At 32.1% G+C, this 15,216-nt stretch overlaps 4 protein-coding genes across 4 annotated transcripts; 1 reads left to right on the forward strand and 3 right to left on the reverse strand.

Annotated features, from left to right (window-relative positions):
* Positions 1 to 43: 43 nt before the first annotated feature.
* On the reverse strand, positions 44 to 2,437 carry MDM20 (Mdm20p; the record flags this gene model as incomplete). The annotated part of the gene is made up of 1 exon (XM_001647078.1): positions 44 to 2,437. The coding sequence occupies one exon, from the start codon at positions 2,435 to 2,437 to the stop codon at positions 44 to 46; it is 2,394 nt and encodes a 797-aa protein (XP_001647128.1).
* A 779-nt stretch (positions 2,438 to 3,216) lies between these two features.
* Positions 3,217 to 3,426, reverse strand: ATP19 (F1F0 ATP synthase subunit k; the record flags this gene model as incomplete). The annotated part of the gene is made up of 1 exon (XM_001647079.1): positions 3,217 to 3,426. One exon carries the CDS (start codon positions 3,424 to 3,426, stop codon positions 3,217 to 3,219), a length of 210 nt encoding a protein of 69 aa, XP_001647129.1.
* A 474-nt stretch (positions 3,427 to 3,900) lies between these two features.
* Positions 3,901 to 5,376, forward strand: ATG42 (carboxypeptidase C; the record flags this gene model as incomplete). Its single annotated transcript, XM_001647080.1, has 1 exon — positions 3,901 to 5,376. The coding sequence occupies one exon, from the start codon at positions 3,901 to 3,903 to the stop codon at positions 5,374 to 5,376; it is 1,476 nt and encodes a 491-aa protein (XP_001647130.1).
* A 194-nt stretch (positions 5,377 to 5,570) lies between these two features.
* On the reverse strand, positions 5,571 to 14,663 carry Kpol_1036p15 (uncharacterized protein; the record flags this gene model as incomplete). Its single annotated transcript, XM_001647081.1, has 1 exon — positions 5,571 to 14,663. One exon carries the CDS (start codon positions 14,661 to 14,663, stop codon positions 5,571 to 5,573), a length of 9,093 nt encoding a protein of 3,030 aa, XP_001647131.1.
* Positions 14,664 to 15,216: the final 553 nt, after the last annotated feature.

Raw genomic sequence — 15,216 nt, forward strand, 5'->3', positions numbered from 1 at the left:
ACTTATTGTAGGAAAGGGAGGAATTGAATCATGTTGTATTATCTTATAGATTGCGAACAGTCTTTTGAACCATTAGAATGGTTTCTGTAATTCTTGAAAGTTGCAATGGTACAAATCCTAAATCTTGTAACAGTTTATTAGTTTCGTCATTTGATGCGAGGTTTTCATGTGCTTGCTTGATTTTATTTGAATACGATTTATATAAATCATCAGCTGATCCTCTTAAATCTTGTAACTGTTTTTTTATATTAGATTTAGTGACTGGGTCCTTGATTCGTTTAATGTTGTCTAGTGTCTTCAAAGTGCCTACTTTCATCAAATAACCATGAGAAAGATTCCACATTGTCCTGTTTGATAATGGAATTGTTTCTGCAGATAATAATTTTGTTAAATTTTCACCATTATTCTTGTATAGATCAAATATGATATTGAATGACCAGATTTCATCTTCTGTTAAATTCATCTCTAGAATTTTGGACATGTCGTTGTTAAAAGTACTCAAAATAAGCTCATCGATTTTACCATTTGTTGAATTTGTCGATACAGCATCGATCATTAATTCTTTGATGATATTAATCATAATCGCTGTTTCAGAAACTTGCATACTCCGCATAATGTTTGGAAGCTCTTTTTTATTGATATTGCAATTAAAACTACTCCAATCTCTGTTGTCAGAGAAGGTAATATTACCTGTAATTTCGATATTCCTCCATGATTCTTGCATTTTTTTAATCAATGGGCCACGTTTATCATTAGAAATTCCTGCTAATTGTAACATTTCTATTTCTTTTAACCATTTCATTGAAGATCTTTCCAGTTTATCTCTAAATTCTATCATACCTAAGATTTTACTGTAAGCTTTCCTCTCAAATGCAATTCTTATAAATTGTGGTAAACGATTTAATGAACCTTCATATAAATTTCTGATAGATTCTCTAAAATTGATGAAGTAATCATGTTGTTTCTGAGGGAATAGCGTCGACATTCTGCTGTATATTAGATGATCAATGATATCATTTTGAACATTTTTAATTTTTAAATCCAAATAATTACTATATGCTATTGGAATGCAACCTAAATGCATATAACTTACAATAATCCATAATTTTGTATCAAAGTTATGCTCATCTTTTACTTGATAATTCTCAAGCAAAGTTAAACTTAACAAAATATCTTCTAGGCTAGGGTCTTCTTTTAGAAGTAGCTTTTGCACTAAATCCAAAATAAAGACACTATTTGAGGAGTAATCAGTTATAGCCTTTGAATTTAATGATTCCTTGTGTTTCATATATAGTTCTGATGAAGTAGAGTCATTGATATTTAACTTAAATGTATTAGCATCATGAATAACATCTTCAGATGAAAATAAATTGAAGGTTGACTTGATCGTTGCTTCATCTAAATGATTTTTATAATTGTTAATGTCAATTGAAGAGCATGCTTTGTTGTGAAATTTCTCCAAATAGAATTTCAATGAATCATCGGTGATTTTTGAGTCATAAATTAAATCACCTTCTAAGAAAGATAGTCTATAATTTCTTGTATCTCCTACTAGGGATAAAATTAATTGTCCCAATTCTTGTTTAGATTTCCCAAGAGCTTTCCCTGATCTTAAAAAGTGTTTAATCACATCATAATCATCAATGCTTTTTAAAATAATTTGACAGCTGTTAAATAACAATTGGTTATCTTCAATGATTGAAGCATTATGAACAATAAAGTTTTTTAGTGTTAAGTTAACTGATTTCTCTAAAGTTGGGAATATCTCTTGGACAATCTCCGATGCCTTGGCTCTGTCATTTGGGAACAATTGTTCACAAATTGTACAAAATACAATTAATTCCTCATGTGAATTAAATGGTTTTAAATTCGATATTGTCTTGTAGGCTAAAGTTGGTAAGATACGTTTCTCTTGCTCAGTAATTCTGTGTGGTTGGAATTTGAATAAAGCTGCGATTGAGATACCATACCAAAAATTGAAATCTCTATTTTGCAAATAAGAAGAGTATTCGCTATTTTCGTTTGAATATTTTACCATTTGTAAACTTGCCTTAGCCATATGCATAAAATTTGAATCATTTAGCGATTTATCGAACCAAGCTGATGCCAATTCAAAAGTTGGATACTTGAAGATGGCCCTTTCGTAGACATTCAATGATTCAGGATATCTTTCTAGTTCAATGAAAAATGTATGCAAAAGATCTAAAGCCTTAAGATCACTAGTTATGAGTTTACCATTAATTCCAAATTTTTCACCTAATAATTTCTCATAATCAAATTTTGTAGGACTTTGTTTGTACTTGATATATGTTTCTAACACTTCGAAATAAGAAGATTTTGGGTACTGTCTCCTCAATTGACCTATCCTTTCATTGCATAACCTGAAGTTAGACTTCTTAATCAATTCAAAAATCTCAGCTTCGATCTTGTCAGACATTATGCTCTTCTTGTAAAGGATATGGATCGAATGTAAAACTATCAAAAAGAGTGTACAGAAATGAATCCACCTTTAAAGGAATACCAGAGTGCCAACGATAATATAGACAGTGTCTTGGTAGGAATCAATTGGTTCTAATCAAGTTGTGATAGCACTTTTGTATCTTATTTTTAAATGTAGAAGTATCAATTGAGTTTAATGAAATTTTTCAAAATTTATCAATGGTCTCTTCTCTGCTTATTTGGAAGTTAAAAAAAAAGCATGAGCATGAACCAGAACAGATTCTAGTAGTTGTCATTAATTGGAAGAACGATATGGACTCAATCTGGATTTTTGCAGGCATGGTATGTTCAATCTTGAATATTCCAGAAGAATTGGGTCCAGATAGGATCAAATAATCCATTTCCGTCTCTACTTCCCTTCCTCTAGATACACATATATTTAAAGATGCAAGATTAATTTATACAGAGGCTAATAACTCCTTACCAAAGGTACACAGTTACACATTCCTCCTCTCCCCCAATTCAATGAAATCATATCTTTTTAAACTAAAACAACTATATACATACACAGAGTGCAACGTTTTCGATATGCACCATAATAATTGTCTTGTAACAGAAGTGTGAGGATGGAAATGAATATATATATTATAACTTTTCTTGTAATATTAAAATAGGAATCAAGACAATGTGAGTCTTCCACCTCTTATTATTCAATAGAACAGAACAGAACAAAACAAAACAATGGAAACTAATGGAAACGAATCCTGGGTCAGTTCCCTAGTGTTTGGCATCTTCAGAAGCATGTTTAGCCAAATATTCTTGGATAAACTTCTCCTCATCCTTAGAGCTACTGTTAAACTCAACCTTTTTAGGCTCAGAAGCCTTGAATGGGTTTGGAATAGCAACTAAAGCTAAAGCACTCAAAGTACCAATAGCCAAATAGTGCGATGGAACATTTTTACCCAAAATCTTATAAGCAGAACCCATCTCAAAACCTAATATATAATAAAAACCTAGTAAAATAGCAATTTGCTCACCTCTAGAGTCTCTTAGAACCTTGACAGATCAGTTAAAGTATCTTAAAAACTGCCATAAAGTTCATCAAATGTTCAAAGGTTCATTAAAAATGGTGAAACTTTGTCAAATTTAAAGGATTTTGGTGAAGATTTCAGCTGGAAAAAAAGATCATGAGATTTAAATCAGATGGGTTTGACCAATCAGAAGAGAGATAGGGTTATATTTGTAGTAAAAAGCTTATAAGACACTGAGTATTGTTACTGATATTGTTGTTTAGTTGTTTGTTGGTTTTAGGTGATTTTTAAGAGCTTTTTGGTAATATTTAGTTGCTTTTACGTTTGTAAGGGGGATTTTGCACTAAGAGAACCTTACTAGAAAAATTAAATTAAGGTTGAAAAGTAAGAGGTTATTTTAGGATTTGGATAAGGTAATTGTGGTTAAATTATGAAGGGATTTTTTATTTTGGGTTGTCTTCTGTTGTTACAGACAGTCGCATTTACAATTTTTGATGATCGTTGGGATGATATTTGGTCACGAGTGACTAGTTTCCCTAGAAATAGACATCAGTCTATTGACAGAAAGGTTGGAACTGATGATTTCGAGCATATAGAATCTGTCTATGATGAGGATTATAAGCTAAGGATTAGAGCGGTTGATCCTTTGAAGTTGAATATAGATACAGTCAAACAGTGGTCTGGTTATTTGGATTACAAGAAATCTAAACTTTTTTTTTATTGGTATTTTGAAAGTAGGAACGATCCTGTGAACGACCCTGTTATCCTATGGTTGAATGGTGGGCCTGGCTGTTCCTCTTTTACTGGATTGTTGTTTGAATTGGGTCCTTCTTCTCTAGGTCCGGATCTAAAACCAATTCATAACCCTTATTCATGGAACAATAATGCTTCAGTAATATTTTTGGAACAGCCATTGGGGGTAGGTTTCTCATATGGTGATTCCAAAGTGTCATCTACACATGCCGCCGGTAAAGATGTTTACATATTCTTAGAATTGTTCTTCAATAAATTCCCAGAACTAAGGAAAAATGGTTTCCATATCGCAGGTGAATCGTATGCTGGTCATTATATCCCACAGATTGCCCATGAAATTGTATTCAAGAATCCAAAGAGAACATTTAATCTCTCTTCAATATTAATAGGTAATGGTATAACAGATTCATTGGTTCAAACTCCGCAATATGCCCCAATGGCTTGTGGTAAAGGTGGTTATCCACAAGTTTTATCTGACGAAGAATGTATTAAGATGGAATCGCATATAAAGCGTTGTACTTTCTTGATAAATTCGTGTTATAGGACTCAATCTAGTTTTCCCTGTGTTTCAGCAGCTTCTTATTGTGATTCCGTCGTTTTAAATCCATATTCAAAGACAGGCTTAAATGTCTACGATATTAGAGGGCCTTGTGAAGATAATAGCAACGATGGTCTGTGTTACAATGGTCTTAGATATGTGGAACAATTTATGAATAAAAAATGGGTCCAACGTTTATTAGGTTCTGATGTTAGCGAATACAAAGGTTGTAATGATCAAGTATTTCTGAGATTTTTCCTGACTGGTGATGGGGCAAAACCATTCCAACAGTTTGTTGCTGAGTTAGTAAATGCAGGTATTCCAACGTTAGCCTACGCTGGCGATAAAGATTATATATGTAATTGGCTAGGCAATAAAGCTTGGACAGATGCCTTAGAATGGGCTGGTAAAGAGCGTTATGATTATCTTCCATTGAAACCTTGGTTAAGTACTAGTTCTAATAAGGAATTTGGTCAAGTGAAAAGTTATGGTCCATTGACATTCTTAAGAGTGTACGATGCTGGTCATATGGTCCCATATGACCAACCAGAGGCAGCTTTAGAGTTGGTCAATTCTTGGATTCATGGAAATCAATCCTTTGGCTACAAAGGATAGATCTATTTTTTTCTAACTCCGTATTTTTTTTACATATGTGGATTGATATTTCCTATTCTCTTAATCTAATGATTGGATCGCATTTTATTTAAAGGTTACATATGACTAAATATTATTAAATCTAGTAAAATATAAGTAATATATTTTTGAAAATCTTCTATTAAAGTCTATATAAGTTTTTTATATTTGTGTTTTTATATTCTACTGTTATCATATGCCATTTTATAAAGAATTTTTGTCGTCAAGAATTTTCTCTTGAATGTTAAGTTGGCAACATCCTTCAACGACCCATTTGTTACACTATTATCAGTTTTCTTTGAAATTATATTGACAAGAAGAGAAAGACCATTTTTGTGCAAAAACTCTAATGATTCAGTGTTGTACTTGGATAAAGAATTGTATTCACGATGTTGTACAACTAATTCAACAATAGAAAATGCAAGTTCAGCACCCAATGATGTATGTTCTAATGTGGACTGTCTTCTTATCTCTGTGATAGTAATGTCATAAAATCTGAAAACACAAATAGGTTTCATTAACAACAATTGACGCATAATTAATAAGAACCTGAATTTACTAGGTTCGTCAAACACAGTGCTGCTATACATAACTGCACTTTGGTACAATGAAACTCTAGAACATTCTGAATCTGAATATAACCAGTTCAATAAAACCTCTGGTATCTTGTTATCCTCATCAAATGAAAACATAAGTCCTTCAAATTCAATAGCGTTTAGTATTTCAATAAAACCTTTTGGAGGTAGGATCAGGAATAGTGCCAACAAATACGACAAATAATCTGTTGATTCTGGATTCAAAGTATGTTCATAGTAAGTATTCCTAAACAATTGCTCGATACAATAAAGAGATGTAGTTTTTATAGATGAGATGGATAACCCCTTGCATAAGAAAGATATAACAGTATGGGTAAAGTTTTTCTCAGTCCAATGTGTATCATATAATTTCTCTAATTCGGATATCATAGGTTCTGAAAAAGAACGAACTTCAAAAAGTGATGTAACCACTAACCTATTATTAGATTCACTTTCAAATTTAGTCATGTATATTCTCTTTAATACGTTAATTAAAAACAATAAAGCTCCCTCGAAGATAGTTAAATGTTCGGAAGTTAAGAAAGTAGTTGACAACCAGAATAATTCCTTCATTATTGGCAATGATGGATCTAGACCTTCAACAATCTTACTGTAACTAAAAATGTGTGAGATTACCATGAAAATTTGCTCATCTGATACAATAGGGTCGGCTACGATATCGATTGTTTGTCTTAAGAGATGGCGACAAATAGCTTCAGTTGTCGTGTACTTATCGATGATACCTAATATCATTACAGCTCTGGCAGATAAAAATGAATTGGTCTTGAAGATGTAGTCCATTATATATTTTCTGAAATTGGCCTTCCAATATTCAGTGCCTGATGAATCAGCATTATCAATTACCAGCATTATATTATCAATGAAGTATTCAAGTGTGCAAAAATTGCTTGAAAAACTAATAGCACTCAGTTTTTGCAAAACTCTCCCTCTATCTTGACTAAAACCATAAATAAATTTAAGTTTCTGTAATGAAAAAATACTACAAATTTGTTCCAAATTTTTCTTTTTAGTATCAGCTAATAAATGATTCACTGTCAAAGAATGGCACACGTTCATTAAAAGCTTGTGAACTTCGGTTCTTACTTTCATTGGACCGATATCAATCAGCAACGCTGCTATAAATAATACTTCAGGAAGGAATTTCTGAGCTATCAAAGTATTGTGGAAGAATAAACGGACACTAATATTCAACAAAATTAACAATTCTGACCAACTATCGACTGCTCCTTCATAATCCAAAGATCTGGAGAATGAATTTATTTCATTCATTAATCTAGAAATTATTGTGGCAGCAGTATCTACAATCGGTAAAACATTTATTAATGGTAAAACGCTCTCCCAATCCTTGTTTTCATATTGTCTTTCTAGTGCATGTTCAATAACCTCATTAACAATGAATTTTGTAAACGATGTCTCCACTGTTAAAACAACCCATATATTCTGAATATAGGTAGCTGAGTAGTGTTCATCTCTAACAGTTAATCTAATTAATGTCCTTACTATGCAACAGAAAGAGTTTATTCCTTCTTCTTCATCAGATAAAAACACAAAGTTATATAAACCTGGAATCCACTGGGATAAACATGCGAGGATATCGGGTACTAGCTCTTCTTGGAAAGTTAAATTTGTTAAAGCATCCAGAATTAGTTTACAAATAGGACCTGTTAATTCCGGTGAACATTTGGCAATTGATCTAAATATTTGCTGAATAAATGGGACTGACTCATCAGGAACAAATATTTCTGGAGCACTGTGCAAATAGAGGCCAAAATTCAATTTGTATGAACCTTGTGTAGCAACTAACAGATTGTAAGATTCACGTTTTACTATGTCATCATTGCTTAACAAACCTAATAATACCATTAATAAAATATGTGAAATTGCTGTTAATCTTTGTTTTGTATCTAACTTGGTACTATCCTCATCATTTTCTGCAAGCGAAATATCTTCATTTTCTAAAGAATAATCGAATTCTAACCTTTGGATAGATTGACGTAAAATTTTGATAATTTCTAAAAACTTACTACTTTTTAGAATCACTTCTTCATTTGAGAGATTTATTATAAATTCTGAATCCGATGCAATTGAGACGTCAATTGATAAAATATCAGAAATACGATAGATGCTGTTATATTTTATTCCATTGTAGCCAGTCTTTCCAATAAACTTAATTTTATCTGGTATCTCATTTAATATCTGTAAGTAATGAGTACCAATTTTCATTGTTGCAGGTACAAATTTAGCAGTTCTTTCATTATAAAGTTCTAAGTCTTTTAATGATATCCTTGTATCACTAACAAGTTCGATTGCTTCATTTGAAAGATTTAGTGACTTGATAATATCTCTATGTTCACTACTGTTAACAAATAAGCGTGTCTTCACAGAATTTATGTTACTATCAATCTGCTTTAGAATCTTTATCCAACGGTTGACAAAGTTACGAGAAGGATTTAAGTAATAGAATTTAATACAATTTTCCTTAATTTTTGCTGGTAACAAACTTGAAAATGTGGCCACCAATTTCAAAATACCTTCTTCCTGTTCTTTGTCATACTCTGTACAGTCTAGAATAAAGTAATGCTTTGTTGTCCAAATTCTGGAATAAACTTGTATTACACCAAATATTATATCATCAAAATTAGAGTCAAACGTGACTATTTTCCTTAACATCATAGACAACGTTGGGAAACCATCAGAAGAAATTGATACATGAAGAAATGGGAAATCTCCTATTGAACAGCCACTAGCATGTTTTGAAATATGTTTCGACATAAACTCATATAATCGTGGATATAAATCCATGTTTTCTTTAATAAATTCAGGAATCTCATGTCTCAACTCAATTTTAGGTTGGCCCATATTCTTCAAAATGTTGTCAAAAAACGTAATAACATCAGTAATATATTCTCTATCCTTTTGTATACCATATTCCCCCAATAATTGTTTTCTGATCTCAAGTTCGTTAAAATATAAATATCTGTGGAATAATGATATATCGCCTGGAGTTTCATCAAATTTCTCTTTACATTCTTTTACGAGTGGACGGTCTAACTTACTAATTTCAATCAAAAATGCAAATATTCTAATGCTGCAATTTTTCAAAAATTCTGTTTCCCTCTCTAATAACTGCCATTTTATCCTGTTATCAATACCATTTGCTAAACTCTGAATTACCTTCGCCAAGGCTATAAGTGATTTCCTAAACTTCAGTTCGACGATTGGAATGATGTTTTCTGATTCTGGGCTAACAACAGCAGGGCATAAGAACCTTAAAAAGAAGAATGAGCCTACTGCAATTATCGCATGCTCGGGAAACTTCTCTAATGTAGTAGTATGGATATTCTGACATATTGAGAAAAAATCTGGTGGGAAATAAGTGATAGACTTTTCAATTGAAGTAATAACTTTATCCATATATTTCTTAAATAAACGAATGTTTCTTTCTATTTCCACTTCATTATCTCCTATCCTTTCAATATCAAAATGCTCATCGAGTTCAATCAATTCCATGAAAACTGTTGATAAAGTCTTAACAAGATATTCATGTCCTACTTTTCTAGTGTAAATAGACAAAGCACTTGTAACACAATTGTTTCTTCTCAAAATATTAGTAGGACGGGAGGTCTTACGAATGTCATCCCTCAACATTTCGTTGACCATTGTTGTAACACCACTACTATTTTCAAACAATGTCATAAAACCAGATGCAAATTCGTCAGCTTCATATGCAGGACAAGCTCTGCCAATTTTCGAAATCAGCGCTGGATTAGCCTTGCAAAAATTAATTACACTTTCTGATGTCTCTATTTTTGTACATTCATCCTCCTTAACTTTGAATGGTACATTTTTGACAATATTGGTGAAAACTTCTAAGAAAGCTATTCTTATCTCTTTGTTTGGAGAATAACCAAGTGGAAGGGAATATTTGAAACTTGCATCCTGGTTTATCTTCGATAAATTGGTTAAGGATATAATCAAATATTCATTCAAAGATTTCAACCTTGGTCTTAGGAATGGTGGATACTTCTCCAAGTATGAAAATGTTTCCAGTCCCTTTAAAAGTATACTGAAATATTTCCCAAACTCAACTGTCTTGGCCTTTTTAACTTCTTCCTCGGATAATGATGGTGGAACTTCCAATGGTACACAATAAGTTAAGTACTTTAAAGCTTTTGAAGTTTCTAAGCATGTCTCTAGAGAAAGCATGTCAATGTCCCTTTTTAAAAGATTCATCTCTCTTAGTGGTTTAATCAAATTGTCAAGGTCACATTCTTGGTTTAATGAATGGTTAAACCACTGAGTAACTAATTTTAACCATCGATTCTTCAAGTTATAATGGCCCTCGATTGCTAGCTTCCTTTCATTTGTTTGTACTGCTTGGAATAATCTTGACATATAAATTACAGATTTAAAGTAATTTAGAGATGACTTTGGAATGTTGCTAATTACTGAAGTTAGGAGATCGACAATAAAAATTAAATCAGTTGAAAACAAAACCATAGTACTATGTACATTATCATTTCTTTCCAAAACAACACGAATAATTAAAATACTTTGTTCCAAAAGAATGAAATAATGTTCGTTTTCTTCAAGTGATAAGTCCAGGGAAACAATTTCACCTAATCTTTTTCTAAGGTTTCTGAACAATAGGTAGAATACTAGTGGGTGCAATTCATTGCTTAATATATCTCTTGAGTTCTCACGTGTTAGTAGATCAGGATCATTAATCCACTGACATTGTTTAGCAACAAAAAAGTCTAATTTTCTAATTAGGTTTTCACGATGCAACACTACGTATTCATATTTATCTGCATTGTGAGTAGTTAGTGTGACACCACTGGTAACGGCAATGATCCCAGCTATATTTCTGAAATCAGTGAATTCTTCTTGTGATAGGCACTTCCTCTTGTTACTCAAGTGGAGCCAACGTTCAAACATCAATGCAAGAGAATCGAATATCAATGGATCTGGTGAAGTTACGTATTTGTGTATATTGGTTATAATTCTTCTCTGTGCTGCTAGTGCACCTGATCCAATTTTGCTTTCTACCGAGAAAGCTTTAATGAATTCTAAATTTTCTACACCTGAGATAAATTTATCACCTAAGATATTGCCGTAGCATGACATGTAATCTTCAACTCTTGCATATTCATCCACTAAAAGTTTTTGAACACTAGGCTTGCTACAGTAAAGTGAAACATACAACGCACGTCCAGAAACTTGAGTCAATGTTGAGGATAGGGTACCCTCTGCATCTCTTAAAACATTAATAAAGCCATTCTTTTGTGCAATTTCAATTAACTTCCTCCTTGCGCCAACAAATTTCAGAATACATGAAAGCAACTTTTCTCTTTTCAAATGAGATAGGTTCATGTCAAGAAGAGTCATATTGAATAGACCCATCATAAAGATACAAATAAGGTATCCACCTTTAACAGAATCTTCTGAAGTTTCATCAGTGAATGTTAATGAAAATTTGACAAGAATATTCAAAAATGATTCACTTGTGCGTGAAACAAATTCATCTGAATCCAGAATACCGACTAATGTCGATTTACTGATACTTTCAAAACGAAGTTTCAACCATTCTAAATCAACTGGTACCGTCCTGTCATGGTAGAAATAAATGGTAGTTCTAGAATAGATTTTAAAAAGTCTCACTAAAATCTTTCTCACTTCATTGTAATCAGTAGTATTAGAGGACGGAGATGTTTCTGGAGTTAGTGAATCTCCTGTTGTCGTTTTCAGTTTAGACTCTTCGGGTATTTTTTTGCCTACAAGTAATTTTGAAGGTGACTTACTCATCTTTACGTTAGAAATCGAAATCGATTTAGACATTTTAACGTTTGAAAAGGAAGATGATTTGCCCATCTTTACACTTGATGTCAAAGGTGATTTTGTTCCCTTCGAACTGGAAGACGCGTGAGTTTTGGTTAATTTCGTGTTAGAAAAGCCTAAGGAACTGTTTGATGTCGTAAAGGACATTGAATCCATCCTAGTTAGCGATAGCGGAGTTGTTACACTATCCTCTGTAGAATTATTCGATTCCAGTTTTTGAAGTCTAATATCTTGATTCGATTGGTCTAGAGTTATATTAGAATCAGCAAGTTGCGTATCACTTAACGATGCAGCTAAACTGGATATATCATTAACTGGTATCCATGATGCTTCTAAATCACAGTGGTATTTTTCATTGATTTCATCATCAATCTGTTGTAATACTGTGGCTGAAGGTGGTGAATATGAACTTAAGCTCATTGGAAAAAATGCACCTAGAGATAGTCTTTCATCTAGAGTACCATTTATTATGCAATTGATATTTTCTTCTAAACTTTCTTGAGGATATAACGATACTTCTTGCAATTTTTCACCACACGATGACAATAAATTTTTGAAAAATCCCCCAGTTGCTCTTGTTACAATGGTCCATATTTCATTGGGACAAATTAAATAGAAAAATATTCTAAACCCTTCAGTATACAACCCTAGTAGTTTTAAATCAAAATTTTTTGACACTTCTTCTAAGTTTAAGCGTGCTAAAAATTTATGAGGCTCAAGTTGTAAAGAGGCAGCAAAAAATTTTATTTGGAATCTAGCAAAAGAGGTTTTATTTCTTGATAAACAGTTACTCAAAATTGCATTTCTTCTTCCTTTCCAATCATAACCGACCTTTAAGTTTTCACCTAAAATACCAAATAGTCTTTTTGATAATATGACGGTTGGTGCCTCAGAATCAACTAATGAAACGGAGGCTGAAACTGTGTACAAAGTCAAAATTGCACGTACTGTGTCCAAAATTGCTATATCTGAGGCTATCGAAGAACCATTTAAATTTTTTAATAAGATACTCAAAAACTTGACAGTTTTCTTTCTATGCGGAGTCATACTTTTTAATTTCTTTAAGCCATTCTTGAAATTCCAGATACCTGAACTTCTGGAAGCTGAATATTCTGATTCTTCTTCTTCTTTACTACCGTCTTTTGATGAGAAGCTTGATTTTCTACCTAGTTCTGGACGTGATCCATCTGCATTAAATATATATTTGAAGGATACAGAATTTATTTCAGTTAAAATTTCACGATCTAACATTACTATCAATGATAGAAATCTTAGGATCGATGCATTAGTTCCCAATTCAGTTTCTTCAGCTGAAGTATAAATGTCAGAAATGCTTTGTAAAGTTATAATTCTTGGTTGTATTAAAGGTGGTTGAGCCACATCTGAAAAAAAAAACTTATGATTTTCAAAAGTATTTTCACTACTATTATCAGATAAAATTGTATTGGTGTCAGTTCCTCTTCTCTCTAAACCAGGTCTCTGTGGAGTTGGCTTATAACTATCAACAAAAGTTATGTTTGGTTCCATATCTGAAGGTGCTGAAGCTATAGTAGTTAACGATTTAGTCGATGCAGATTGACCCAATTTCTTCTTTTTTGATCCACCAGGATATTGGCCCGATGAAGATGGCTGATTATGTGAAGCACTGCTACTTCCTTTACCAGATGATCCCAAAAGTGATGATACATTAAAATCTGAGTAAATTTGATCGAATAAGAATTCTATAGGACTGTCATATTCTTTGGGGAGTTGTTCTGGTTTCTGTTTCTTAGCATTATTGCTATGACTGTTATTATGATGAGTGTTATTATGTGTAGAATTGGATTTAGAATTTGGACTAGAATTAGAATTAGAACTTTCTTGTCTGGCTTCATTTTTCTTAAGTTCGGTTGTAGTGAAAAGGACATAGTCAAATGGTCTTGAGATAATCCATAGGACCAATGCCTTAGTAGTATGATGCAATAATACAGCGTTGAAGATTGAGCGTCTCAAAGTAATGGACAATCTTTTAACAATTTCCAAATAATGTAAAAGGTTTTGAGAAGTAATGTAAATGCAGCCGAAAAGATCGAATGATTTGATGACGTGAGTATCACTCAATGATCTATCTATCACTAGAGGACCCACAATTGTATTGTTTAAATAATTTAAAAAATCTTGTGGATTTGCGGAACCTACGAACCTCTGACAATATTCTACAGTCATATCTAGTAGTACAGCATCTTCTTTAACCAGTACGTCTTCTAGTCTAACTTGGAAATCTTGTATTAAAGTAAATCTTAAATGCTGGTACTTACCATATAGTTCATCTGTGGCATTTTTCATTAAGTTAATCGTAGTGGTATGAGATTTTAATTTTGAACAAAGGTCTAGAATTTTTATAACTAACTTTGAACTTATTGGTTTTGGTCTTGAAATTCTAAAATCGTGTCTTGAATTTGAAAAACCTGGTAAACAATTTGTATATAAATGTCTTTGTTTTAGATAAGTATTTTGTCTTTCGGTAGTTTCTAAATTTTCTTCTATTGAATCCCAATGTCGTGCGAATGCGTCATTTAGTAATCTCATTACAGTCAATACTGACTGTCTTTGATCTCTATCTATTCCATTTGAAGAAACACAAGGTTCGCCATTTAAGATTATATTTATCAAATCGATAGCATTTGAAGCGATGTCTTCTATCCCATGGGTGACCGCGATACTTAGTATAATATCTCTTATCGACAAGAATCTTTGATTTAATTCTACTTCACCATATGATGAATATAATGATCTCACAGGAAGTAATTCTACTAAATCCACTTGCAGATAATGTTTCAGCAATGTATCGATCATAGTATAGTTGTGTGTAAAAAATATGCAATGTAAGGTATATGTTATTAAAATGCTATTGAGATGGAATTATCTTTCTTTCTCTTTGAAAAATCCGTGTTATTTTATTATTGTAGATGTAACTTTTCGTTTTTTAGCCAATGGAAGTGGTACTAAATTTATGTTGGATGTAGTTGAAAAGAGGTTGACCCTGGAATGAGCGTTTAAAATTGTATTGTATGAAATATCTGATAGAATTGTAAAGTAGTGAGAGTGAAGAGAATATTTTGAAAAACGAAATAAAAATAGAATAAAATGAAATAAAATAGTTTTTCAGTTGATCTTGAGTTTAATTAATTCAAAGGGTAATTTGGAATTCAGTTACAGTCACGACTTTTATGTATTTTAATCTTTATCTCTTAATTTCAATGATTCTTAAATGTATGTGATTTGTATTTGCAGTTGAAAATTTCAATAGATTAAATAATGGAGAGTCATTATATATATAGAAACTAATCTAAGAATGGGAAGTTTTATTCTAAGATTCAGAAATTTTCAATTATATTATTTTCCTCTA

Source organism: Vanderwaltozyma polyspora, genomic scaffold, assembly GCF_000150035.1.
Source record: "Vanderwaltozyma polyspora DSM 70294 KpolScaffold1036 genomic scaffold, whole genome shotgun sequence".
Taxonomy (NCBI): Eukaryota; Fungi; Ascomycota; class Saccharomycetes; order Saccharomycetales; family Saccharomycetaceae; genus Vanderwaltozyma; species Vanderwaltozyma polyspora.